The sequence below is a fragment of the Ciconia boyciana genome, chromosome 33, assembly GCF_034638445.1.
Source record: "Ciconia boyciana chromosome 33, ASM3463844v1, whole genome shotgun sequence".
Lineage (NCBI taxonomy): Eukaryota > Metazoa > Chordata > Aves > Ciconiiformes > Ciconiidae > Ciconia > Ciconia boyciana.
In genome coordinates this window covers 1364917-1375929 of record NC_132966.1, presented here as the reverse complement: position 1 = coordinate 1375929, position 11013 = coordinate 1364917, and the positions used below count along the sequence as shown (strand labels likewise).

Genomic DNA, 11013 nt, shown 5'->3' with positions numbered 1-11013 from the left:
CACGGACTGGGACCAGCACCGGGACCAGGCTGGCCCAGTATAGCCCTGGGACTGGGAGCAGCACCGGGACCAGGCTGGCCCAGTATAGCCCACGGACTGGGACCAGGCTGGCCCAGTATAGCCCGGGGACTGGGAGCAGCACTGGGACCAGGCTGGCCCAGTATCCCCTGGGGACTTGGACCAGCACCAGGACCAGCCTATCCCAGTATAGCCCAAGGACTGGGACCAGCACCGGGACTAGCCTGGCCCAGTATCATCCTGGAACTGGGACCAGCACCGGGACTAGCCTGGCCCAGTATCCCCCAGGGGCTGGGACCAGCATGGCCCAGTATAGCCCTGGGACTGGGACTGGGACCGAGACCAGCTGGGACCAGTATAGCCTGGGGACTGGGACCAGGCTGGCCCAGTATAGCCCGGGGACTGGGAGCAGCATCAGGACCGGCCTGGCCCAGTATCACCCTGGAACTGGGACCACCCCTGGGACCAGCCCGTCCCAGTACAGCCCGGGGACTGGGACCAGCCCCCGCTGCCCCGCCCAGCCCCAGGCCCCGCCTCCACTACCAGGCCCCGCCCCCCGGGGGCGGTACTCGGGGACCGCGCACCTTCGCCACTGGCCCCTCCCTCCCTTACGTCATCCGCCTGCCCCAATGCGCAGCGCCCTGGCCCCCTCCTCCGCCCCCTTCCCCGCCGCCTCACTTCCGCTTCCGGGTCGCTGTATGGCCGCTGGCCCGGCGGTGAGTGCTTAATGGCGGCGGGGCCGCCTCCCCCCGTGTGTCCGTTCCCCCCAGCAATCCTCCGGCGGGTCCCCCCCCGCCCGCCGGGGCAGCGGCCGCCGCTCACGGAGGGCGCGGTAGGGGGTTCCTCGCCCGGCCTCCTCCGCGGGTTGTGCCCCCGGCTCTCCCTTCCCCCCGCCCCGGGGGTCTCCGTGTCTCCCCCCTCCCCAGCCCCGAGAGGTGTCCGGTGTGTCCTCTCCCCCCCCCCCCCCGCCCCGGGAGATCTCCGTGTCCTCCCCAGCCCCGGGGGTGCCCGGTGTCCCGGCCCCCGGCCCCCCATCCCCCGCTGGGTGCCGGGGCTCCCCCTCCCCCGTCCGCTGCCCTCCCCCTCCCCGGGGTGCCCGGTGTCCCCTCCCCGTCACCCTGGGGTGCCCCCCCGTATCGCTGCCAGGTGTCCCCAGGCCACCACGTCCCGCCCTGTCCCCTAACGCAGCCCTCCACCCCCAGGCAGGGAAGAGCCGTCCCTGCTCCAGGAGCTCCTCTTCCTCCTCCTCCTCCTCCTCCTCCTCCTCCTCGGGGCCCGGTGGGAGCTCCCCCGGCCCGGTGGCAGCCGGGGGGACGCCAGGATGTGGCACGAAGCCCGCAAGCACGAGCGCAAGCTGCGGGGGATGATGGTGGACTACAAGAAGCGAGCAGAGCGTCGCAGGGAGTACTACGAGAAGATCGTGAGTGTCCCCGGCCTCGTCCCCTCCCCGGGGACAGCGGTGGCCCCCCGCACGCCGTCCCTCGATGGGCCCTGATTCGGGGCGCACCCGGGGCGTTTGGGAACCGTCCGGGCGCTTCGCGGCTCGTTCTGGGGTGGAAGAGGGATGGATGGATAAAGGAGCTGCGGCGCTCGCTGCCGGCTGCCTTCCCGGGGGACCCCACGGGGGTGTCCCTGGGTGGGTGCCCTAAACCCCCACAGGCAAAACAGCCCCCCTGTGTGCTCCCCGCTTTCTCCAAGGCTCAGGGATCCCCCTTTTCCCCGAGACGCGGGGCTCCTGCTCCCCCTTTTCCCCAAGACTCCTGCGCTGCCTTTTCCCCAAGGTTCAGGGCTCCTCCCCCCCTTTTCCCCGGGTCTCAGGGCTCCCCCTTTTCTCCAGCGCTGGAGGCTCAGGGCTCCCCCTTTTTCCCAAGGCTCAGGGCTCGAGCTCCCCCTTTTCCCCAAGGTTCAGGGCTCCCCTTTTTCCCCAAGACTCCCCTTTTCTCTGAGGCTCAGGGATCCCGCTCCCCCTTTTCCCCAAGGCTCAGGGCTCCCCCTTTTCCCAAGGTTCAGGGCCCCCCTTTTCCCCCAGACTCCTGCTCCCCCTTTTTCCCTGAGTCTCAGGGCTCCTGCTCCCTTTTTTCTAACCCTCGGGGTTTTTACTCCTTTTTCGTTTTTCTTTTTTTTTTTTCCCCCCCTAACCCTGGGGGGTTTCTGCTCCTCCTAGAAAAAGGACCCGGCCCAGTTTCTCCAGGTGCACGGTCGGGCCTGCAAGGTCCACCTGGACTCGGCCGTCGCGCTGGCCGCCGAGAGCCCCGTCAACATGTGAGTAGCCCCGTGCGGGGCGGGAGCCGTCTCCCGCTGCTCCCCGGGCAGCCCCAAGGGGTTTCGGGGGGAGCCGTCGGTGCCTCGCCGAAAGCGTCACCTTTTCCCGGGGCTCTCGCGCAGTCGCAGAGTCTTTGAGAGGTGCCGAGCCCGCCGGCGAGGGTTCAGGGGTGAATGCGGGGGGGTTTTGCCCAGCCGACGGCACGTCCCCGGCTGCTCGGCTCCTCGTAGTGCAGCCGGGTCCCTTCCGCACTGGGAAATAAAATCTGGGCCGGTTTCTGCTCGTCAAAGCTCTCTAAAAAGGACTCGGCTCCTCCTCCGCCAGAGCTTCTAGGAGACGCTGCTGCGGCAAACGAGTTGCTTCCCCCCTCCCCGCTCGGGAGTGACTAATGCAGGAGAGCCAAGCGTGCCCATCAGTGCTCGAAGGGGGGGTTTGTGCGGGTCTGGGGGGGCCCTGCTCCTCCCGGGGGGGGGCTTCCCAGCTGTCCCCCAGCCCTGACGACCTCTCTCTCCCCGCAGGATGCCCTGGCAGGGGGACACAAACAACATGATCGACCGCTTCGACGTGCGGGCGCACCTGGACTATATCCCCATGTACACCCCGCCCCTGCTGAACCCCATGTAAGCCGTGGGGCGCCGGGGCACCCCGCTTCGACGGGAGCTGCCGGGTCCGGATCAGGCCTTCTCGGGTCTGTTTTGGAGCGGTTGGCCGAGGTTTTGGAGCCAGCGTCACCTGCAAGCCTGGCCGGGGTCGCTGCAGAGCGGGCAGGGCTGCTTTTTAGACTGGGACCAGTGTAGAGATCCCAGTACAAGGAGGATAAGCTGGAGCGAGCGCAGAGGGATGGGTAGGGCTGGAGCACGGGGCGAAGGGAAACCCGACAGCAGCTTTTCCGTACCTAAAAAATTAGAGAGGATGGAGCTGAGCTCTTTGCAGTAAGAGGGTGCGATGACAAGGCCAAAATTTGAGCAAGGGAGTTAATTAAGCACCGACACGACCCCCAGAGGCCGGTGGGGTGTCTCTCTCTGGAGAGAGCGATGCTCAGCTGGAGCGGGCTGCTGTAGTCAGCCCTGCTTTGAGCAGGGACGGGGCAGAGGGCGGATTTGCCCCCAGGGCTGGGGCTGGGTCCGTGGAGAGCAGCCGCGTTCCCTTCCTGCCCCTGCTCGCCGCTGCTCTGGCACCTCCTGACCCTCTCCGGCCTCGGCGCAAGCTCTGGAGAGGAGTTTGGTCCCTTTGCTGGGTTTTTGAGGGAATCCCGGACCGGGATGTGATCCCCCGCCTGCAAACCCCAGCCCCGGTCTCTTCACGCAGCGAGGGATCTGATCTTGCTAATCCGAGCAGAAAGGGGCTGTGGTTTCTCCACCGTCCAAAATCCCTCGGGGAGAAGGGGAACCTCCATCTCCCCAGAGGCTCGTGAGCACCAACGGCTGCGATTTCCTCCTTTCCAGCTCCCCCGAGCAGGAATCCGATGAGAGAAAGTGCAACTACGAGCGGTACCGAGGCCTCGTGCAGAACGACTTTGCTGGCAGTAAGTGTCTCGTGCGGGCGGGAGGGTCGGGGCTGCGCCGAGACAGGGCGAGCCCCCGCGATTCCAGCTCATCCAGGGCACGGCTCGACGTGGCGCCAGCCGAAGGGCGAGGGGACGGTCTTGTCCCCGCTCTGGGGGTGGCGGAACGCTGGGGGAGCCGCGTCCCCGCTAACGAGCTGCGGTTAATCAGCTCTCTGAGCTGTTCTCTCTCGAGTGGGCGTAAAGCAAGCTGGTAACTTCTCTGTGTGGTTGCAGTCTCGGAGGAGCAGTGTCTCTACCAGATCTACATTGACGAGCTCTACGGGGGACTCCAGAAGCCAAACGAAGATGAGAAAAAGAAGTGAGTGTGACAAGAGGTGACAGAGGATGGTTGTCACGTCCCTGTCCTTGGGGGCTATGCTGGGACCGCGGCTCCACGGCCTCGGAAACACCCACTGTTCAACCGGTCCCAGTTTCCCCTTTACTGGGGTGGGACTGAGCAGCCACCGGCTGCAGTCCTCCCTCGGCTGCTCTCGGCGACGCTCTGAAGTTGTCCCCTGCGTCTCCGCGCTGAAACGTCCGTCCCGTCCTTGTCGCTGCGGCCGCAAGGCTGCCCTGGGGCCGAGCGGAGCTGTGGTGGCTGAGGAGGGAGGCAGAGGAAGGGCCGGTTTCTTCCCGAGGAAACTTTCGGTCCTGATGCCTTCTTGCCCGGCGTGGAGCTGCTGCGCTGGAGGGGAGAGGCGGGCAGGGGCTAAGCGTGTCTGTGCCCAGGCTGGCGGAGAAAAAGGCTTCTATCGGCTACACGTACGAGGACAGCACCGTGGCTGAGCTCGAGAACTCCTTGGAGAAGCGGGGGGAGGAGGAAGACTCCGAGGAAGACAGCAACACGGACGAAGACGAAGTCATCCCCGATATCGGTAACGGCCCTCCCTTGCCTCCCCCGGTTCGGCAGACGTGCCGAGCCCTGCCTTGCCGCCCCGGCGGGCTCGGGGTGTGCTGAGCTGCCCGCGCTCTGCCTGCAGATGTGGAAGTGGACGTGGACGAGCTGAACCAGGAGCAGGTGGCCGACCTGAACAAGCAGGCCACCACGTACGGCATGGCGGAGGGGGACTTTGTCAGGTACGGCTGGTGGCTGAGGCAGCCGGGGAAAGCCCCAGGAACTCAGCAGAGCCTCGCCGGGGCCTCCCCTTCTCACTGGGGGCTGAAGCCTTTGTGGACGTGCCTGTCTCTAGGATGGGGGCCCCCAAAAACCTCTCCCCCGAGCACAGGCTCCCTTTCTGGGTGCTGGCCGATGGGCTCTTATTGAGGGTCTCTCTTTTTTTGGCGGGGGGGGAAAAGGATGTTGCGGAAGGACAAAGAGGAGGCGGAAGCTATTAAAAATGCCAAAGCCCTGGAAGAGGAGAAGGCGATGTACTCGGTAAGGGGAGCTCCGGCACGCTCTGCCCCGTCCCGCGGCGAGCTTTCGCTGGCCGGGAGCCTCCCAGGGCACCGGGCTGGGCCGAGCGGGCGCCTTGGTCCCCCAGTGCTCGCAGAGGCACCTCTGCCTCCCGAGGGGGGGCCCGTAAACACCCGGGGTGGCTTCCCCCTGGCCGGTGCCATCTCTTAGCTCAGGCTGCTCTCCTAGGGCCGTCGCTCTCGCCGCCAGAGGAGGGAGTTCAGGGAGAAACGCTTGAAAGGGAGGAAGATCAGCCCGCCCAGGTGAGCTCCCTGGCCCGGCAGCAGAGACGGGGCTCCCGGAGCTCGGCCACGGCCCTGGTCTGCTCGGATCCCTCCCAGGCTGCTCCTCCCTGCTCCGTCCCGGGCGTCGTCCGTGCCCGTGCCAGCCTGCGTGGGGTCGCGGGGCTCCGTCCCCTGGTGCCATCCCGCCGATTTCCTGATTTCTCCTTCCCTAACGCTCGCTCCTTTCGCAGTTACGCACGGAGAGACAGCCCCACCTACGACCCCTACAAACGGTGAGCGGCCGCAACCCTGGGACGAGCGGGTTCTCCAGGCTGGGGACATCCCCTTCCTGCGGGTCCCTGTGGCCGGTGGGGAACCTGGCACCCGCGGTTTTTGGGAGGGAGCGTTTTCACCAGCTGACGCTGCCTCCCTCCTTGCCACCTCGCAGCTCCCCCTCGGAATCCACTTCCGAATCCCGCTCCCGTTCCCGCACCCCATCTCCCGGCCACGAGGAGAAGATCACTTTCATCACCAGCTTCGGCGGCAGCGACGAGGAAGCGGCAGCAGCATCCGCGCAAGCCGGCGGCGTCTCCGGAAAAGCCACCGCACTCGGCAAACAGCGCTCCGCCCCAGGGCAGCCGGGCAGCGCCGCGGCAGGTCATAGCACCTCGTCCCGGTCGGTAACTCTCCCATCCGGCTCGCTTTCCCAACCCTTACCCGCAGAGGCGCGGTGGCGGTGGGCCAGGCGAGCTGCCCGGCCCCTCGCGGGCACGGAGCCGGGCCGGCACTGCGTGGAGACGCTGGCAGGGGATGTTCTCGATGCCGTGGCCTGGCTGCTGGCGCTTCTCGAGGGGGCAGGGGGGAACGTGGTGGGAGGGAGCGGGTGGGTTCTCCGTCACGGAACCGTGCGGGACGTGTGCCTGCCCCGGTTCTGCTGCGGTGCCGGGGCACGGCTCGCCAGCTCAGAGAGGGTCTTTGTGGCATCTCCGGGTTTTCCTGGAGACGGGCAGGGTTGGGGGGCTGGAGTTTGGGTGTGAGTCAAGACACCTCCTGCCCTAAAAGAACGAGAGTGTCTGCCGGCTCCTGGAGAGCTCGGGGGGGGAGTCGGGGTGGCCGTCGTGGCTCCTTTCCCGGCACGGCTGGGGGTCCGGAGGCCTTGCTGCCCCCCGAGAGGAGGCCCTTGGCAGAGGGCTGAGCGGCTCTGGGGCCGTTCCGGCTGTGCCCGGAGGCAGGCTGCTGGCGTGGGGCAGGGGAGAGGTGCCCGCTCTCTCCTCGTAGCTCAGCCCCCGGCACCCACGGGTCCGGCCGTGCCCCTGCCGTGCGGTGCCACCCAGTGCTGGGGACAATGAGGGTCCCGGCCCCTCCTCGCTCGTCCTGTGTGCCAACAGCTCGTCCCGTCTGTCCCTTCCAGGAGACGCTCCTCGTCCTCCTCCACCTCCCCGTCCTCCTCCTCGTCTTCCAGCTCCCGCTCCAGCTCCCGCTCGCACCGAGGCGGCGGCTACCACCGCTCCAGCCGCTACTGCCGTTCCCACAGCCGCCGGTACTCGCGCTCCCGCAGCCGCAGCCGCCGCTACTCGGGAGGGGGCTCGCGGGACAGCCGGCGCCGCTCCAGATCCTATTCCCCCGACCGGGGGTATCGCTACAGCTCCCGCCGCCGCTCCAGGTGAGCTCTGCCCTCGGCTGTCCCAGTTTCTGCCCGTTTCACCCCAGTTCTTCACTGGGCTCCTCCGCGGTGAGTTTTGCCGGTGGCTCGTCACCCTCCCGCTCAGCCGGAGGCGGCGGTACCGTCCTCTCTGCCGCCTCTTCGGGCTGAACAAGCCCATGCGTCTCGGCCTCTCCCTTCCGCTTCGTGCTCCAGCCATTGCCAGACTGGTCCCAGTTTGTTACTGGGAATCCCACGCTGGTCCCCGTATCCAAAAAAGGTCTTGCCAGCGTTAGATAAAGGGGAAAATAATCCCGTTGCTCACCCTGCTAGCAGGTGGCTTCACCCCGTGGGCTGCGGGACGCGGTGCGCTCCCCCAGCACCATCTCCGCTCGCTGCTGGGGTGGGGGGGGGCCCCCAGTCAGCCTTTGGGAGCCTCCTGACACCCCCCTCCTTGAATCCCCATCCACAGGAGCCGTTCCAGGTCCGGGGAGCGTTACCGGCGAGGCGGCAGGTCCAGCCGACACTGGAGCAGCAGCCGGAGCAGCCGAAGCCCCAGCGATTCACGGAGTCGCAGCAAGTCGGTGTCTCCGGTGCGAGAGAAACCGCCGAGGCCCGCAGCGTCGCCCGCCGTGGGGGAGAAACTGAAAAAGTGAGGGAGGGGAAGGGCAGGGGGCACCGGAGGGGGGTGAGGGCCCCCCGTGCTGATCCCCCCGCTCTTTATTCCCCCCTTTTAGGGCTGACACTGCTGCTGGTAAAGAGACAGGAGCTGCCAAAGTCAGTAAGAATTTAACCTCACCTGTTTAATTGGCATCACTGCAGAGCAGGCTAAGGGACACGGTGGTGGACGGGCTGGCGGAGGTGCCGGGACTGAGGCCGGGTCCCCCCCCGCGACCCGTTGCGTCCCCCTCCTCGGCCGGGCGCAGGTCCCGCTCCCTCCTTGGAGCTGGGGGGCTGCCGGGCGGGAGCGGGGCCACGGCCGCTCGGGGCAGTCCCGGCTCCGGGCGGGTGGGGGGGAGCGGGGACCCCCCGGGATCCGGCTGGCGCTGGGTGCCGTCTGCGCCGAAGCCGGGGGCTGCCTGCCCTGCTTTGCTGGGTCCAGGCTGTCACCGGTGGCTGTCCCTGCGGCCGGTGGCTGTCCCCGCGCCTGGCGGGTCCTCATGCTGCTCTGGGGGGGGGAAGGCGGAGGCGGTGGCAGGGGGCTGGGGGAGCCCCTCGCCCCCCTCGGAGTGGGGCGGCCGGGCTGCTGACGGGGCGAGGGCACGGCTGTCCTCTCCGGCTCCGTCAGCCTCCCCGTGCCCTCGGGCTGTCCCCAGCCGCCCTCTGTCCCCAGGCCACCCTGTCCCTGGGGTCCCCAGGTGCCTTTGGGCCGTGCCCGCGTGTCCCCCAGCGTCCCCGGGTCGCAGGTGCCGCCTCCCGGTGCCGCGGGCGCTCTGGTGGGGAGCGGCTCACGCTTCCAACGCCGCCCTCAACCGCCAGCGTTTGTCCCCACAGCACCCACGGGTGACGCGCGAGGTCCCCGCTGCTCGGGGACAGGGTGCGGGGCATGAGCAAAGCCCCCAGCGACGTGGGCAGGGACGCCCGGACCCCCGCAGAGGGGCTCAGGGGGCGCACAGAAATGTCGCTGTCACCGCGGCAAGGCCGGCCGGCGCTCGAAGCCGGTGTCTGCCGTGGGGTGGGGGGAGCCTGGGGGGGCCCCCAGGCCGGGCCGGCGTGGCTGCACCGTGTCCTCGTCCCCCTCCCTTCACACGCGGCTCCGGTTTGGTTGCAGCCCAAGCTGACGCCGCAGGAGAAGCTGAAGCTGCGCATGCAGAAGGCGCTGAACCGGCAGTGTAAGCAGCACCCGCGTCCCCCCGCTGCGCCCGCCCCCCTCCCGGCCTCCCCCCATTTTATTTTATTTTTTTATATAGTTAAAGCCGATAAAAAGGCGGCGCAGGAAAAAATGCTGCAACAGGAGCACGAGAGACAGGTAGGGGAGGGCACGGGGAGAGCCGGGCTGGCACTGTGTGCCGGGACGGAGCCGGTTAACGGGAGATTCTTCTCTTGCAGGAGAGGGAGGACGAGCTGCGGGCCATGGCCCGGAAGATCCGCATGAAGTAAATCCTCTCCCGCCCCTCCGGTGGGATCTGGTGGGATCCGGTGGGTCTGGGCCGCAGCGTACCCCCCCCCCCCCCCCCCCCCGCCATTTTATTTCTCGACAGGGAGAGAGAGCGCCGGGAGAAGGAGCGGGAGGAGTGGGAGAGGCAGTACAGCCGGCAGAGCCGGTCCCCCTCCCCGCGCTACGGTGAGTGCCGGCGTGAGGGGGGCGGCGGAAAGGGGCTTGGGGGAGCCCCCCCCCATCATCAGGGCTTTGAGGGGCGGGAAAGAAAAGCTGGGGAAAAAAGGGTGGAAAAGGGGGGGCTGCGGTGGGTCCCGGCGTCACCTGAGTGCGTCCCCTCTGCCTTGCAGGTCGGGAATACAGCTCCTCCCGGAGGTACCGCCCCCCCCTCCCCCCCCACGGGTGGGGGGTCCCCGTGGCCGGGCTTCCCCGGGGACCCCCACTCTCAACCCCCCCTCTTCGCCCCTCCGCAGGCGTTCCCGGTCCCGCTCCCGGAGCCCTCACTACCGGCACTGACGGCGCCGGTTCCGCTGACGGCAAATAAAGATGGAAAACCTGAATCCTGGGCTTTTTTTTTTTTCTTCCCGCTCCTCCAGAGCAATTGTAATTCTGGTCAGAAAAGGGCAGAAAAAGGGGTTTTGGTTGGGTTTTTTTAATAATTAAAACCAATTCCTCCTCAGTCGAGGAGGAAGGAGTAGGCGAGGACGTCGGCGCAGCGCAGCAGCGCGGCCGCCTGCACCCCCAGGGGGGTCCGCAGGGCGTCCACCTGGAAAGCCACGGCCTCCACGTCGGCGGCACCGAAGATGGCGTCCACGCGGACCCCGGCCCGCAGGCAGAACCGCGTGGGGCGGCCCCGGGCGGCCGCCAGCCCCCGCAGGTACCGCTGCCGCAGGGCTGCTCGTACCCCCTGCGCCGCCGTGTCCCCCCCCAGCAGCGCCTGGAAGCGGGGTGAAGCGGGGCTGAAACCCCGGCTGCAGCCGTCGGGGCCCCGCGGCAGCCGTAGGACGCCCACCGGTACCGGTACCGGCATGGCGGCTCCTGGGGGGGGGAGAAAAGTGGGGGGTGGTCACCTGCAGGCCGCCCATGCCCCGTGTTTTCCTTCCCCCTTGAGGGGAGCTGCATCCCTGTGCCACCCCCCTTGTAGAGCCCCTGAACCCCCAATTCTGCCCCCCACAGCCCCCCAACCGCCTGCTACCCCACACATAGACCCCCAGGGCGCTCCACGGAGCCCCAAGACCCCCCAAAACCCCAAGCCGCCCCCACCCCAACAGCCCCACGCACCCCTCTGTGCCCCCCCATTGCCCCACAGAGCCTCCAACCTCCCCTCCCCCGAACTCTCCCTCCCCACAGGTCCCTGCCCCCATACATCCCCCAAGACCCCCTATAGAGCCCCCACAGCCCCATATGACCCCACAGCCCCGCTCCCCACAGGACCACAGTGCCCCTCGTGGAGCGCTCCCGCCCCTAAACCCCCCACGCCCACTGGGCCCCCACAGAGCCCCCACAGCTCCCCACGGAGCCCCCCGCCCGTAGGGTCTCCCGCTGCACCCCCACTCCGCTCCCACGGGGCCGCCGTACCGCCGGGCCGCCTTCCCGCTCACGCGTGGGGCTGCCGCGCATGCGCGCCGCGCCGCCACCGGAAGTGCGCCACGCTTCCCCGGGCCGCCCTTTACCGTCGCCGCAGATTCGTCTTAACGGGCGAGGGGGCGCCGGGGGGGGGGGCTGGGGGCTCACGGCCGTTCCCCGCGTGTCCCCGTTGCCGCCGCCGCTCCCGGTTGGCGCTGCCGCCTCCTCTGCCTCCTCCTCCCGCCCCCTCCCCGCCGTGGCGA

General features: G+C 68.3%; 2 protein-coding genes across 7 annotated transcripts; one reads left to right on the top strand and one right to left on the bottom strand.

Annotated features, from left to right (window-relative positions):
* Window positions 1-641: 641 nt before the first annotated feature.
* Window positions 642-9744, top strand: CLASRP (CLK4 associating serine/arginine rich protein). Of its 6 annotated transcripts, XM_072848887.1 has the most exons (21): window positions 642-734; window positions 1221-1438; window positions 2183-2280; window positions 2800-2901; window positions 3727-3806; window positions 4062-4146; window positions 4557-4702; window positions 4808-4904; window positions 5124-5202; window positions 5410-5483; window positions 5696-5737; window positions 5893-6120; window positions 6856-7107; window positions 7559-7738; window positions 7824-7863; window positions 8858-8918; window positions 8997-9055; window positions 9136-9182; window positions 9288-9370; window positions 9535-9559; window positions 9658-9744. In XM_072848887.1, the coding sequence occupies exons 2-21, from the start codon at window positions 1340-1342 to the stop codon at window positions 9698-9700; spliced, it is 1920 nt and encodes a 639-aa protein (XP_072704988.1). In that variant the 5' UTR covers window positions 642-734; window positions 1221-1339; the 3' UTR covers window positions 9701-9744. The 6 variants fall into 6 exon arrangements, 1 of the variants encoding a protein (XP_072704988.1); XR_012039997.1 differs by lacking the exons at window positions 9535-9559; window positions 9658-9744 and having other exon boundaries at window positions 7824-7867; window positions 9288-9323; XR_012040000.1 differs by lacking the exons at window positions 9136-9182; window positions 9288-9370; window positions 9535-9559; window positions 9658-9744 and having other exon boundaries at window positions 5893-6101; window positions 8997-9034.
* A 76-nt stretch (window positions 9745-9820) lies between these two features.
* GEMIN7 (gem nuclear organelle associated protein 7) lies at window positions 9821-10885 on the bottom strand. The gene is made up of 2 exons (XM_072848889.1): window positions 10763-10885; window positions 9821-10222 (listed from the first exon to the last, which is right to left on the bottom strand). Exon 2 carries the CDS (start codon window positions 10212-10214, stop codon window positions 9861-9863), a length of 354 nt encoding a protein of 117 aa, XP_072704990.1. The 5' UTR covers window positions 10215-10222; window positions 10763-10885; the 3' UTR covers window positions 9821-9860.
* Window positions 10886-11013: the final 128 nt, after the last annotated feature.

What these genes read in the sequence shown, in the direction of transcription:
- CLASRP (XM_072848887.1), top strand. Translation starts at nt 1,340, where the DNA reads ATGTGGCACGAAGCCCGCAAGCACGAGCGCAAGCTGCGGGGGATGATG. An exon ending in AACGAAGATGAGAAAAAGAA is followed by an intron (nt 4,147 to 4,556) that starts GTGAGTGTGACA and finishes GTCTGTGCCCAG; the next exon opens with GCTGGCGGAGAAAAAGGCTT. An exon ending in GAAGGCGCTGAACCGGCAGT is followed by an intron (nt 8,919 to 8,996) that starts GTAAGCAGCACC and finishes TTTTTTATATAG; the next exon opens with TTAAAGCCGATAAAAAGGCG.
- GEMIN7 (XM_072848889.1), bottom strand. Translation starts at nt 10,214, where the DNA reads ATGCCGGTACCGGTACCGGTGGGCGTCCTACGGCTGCCGCGGGGCCCC.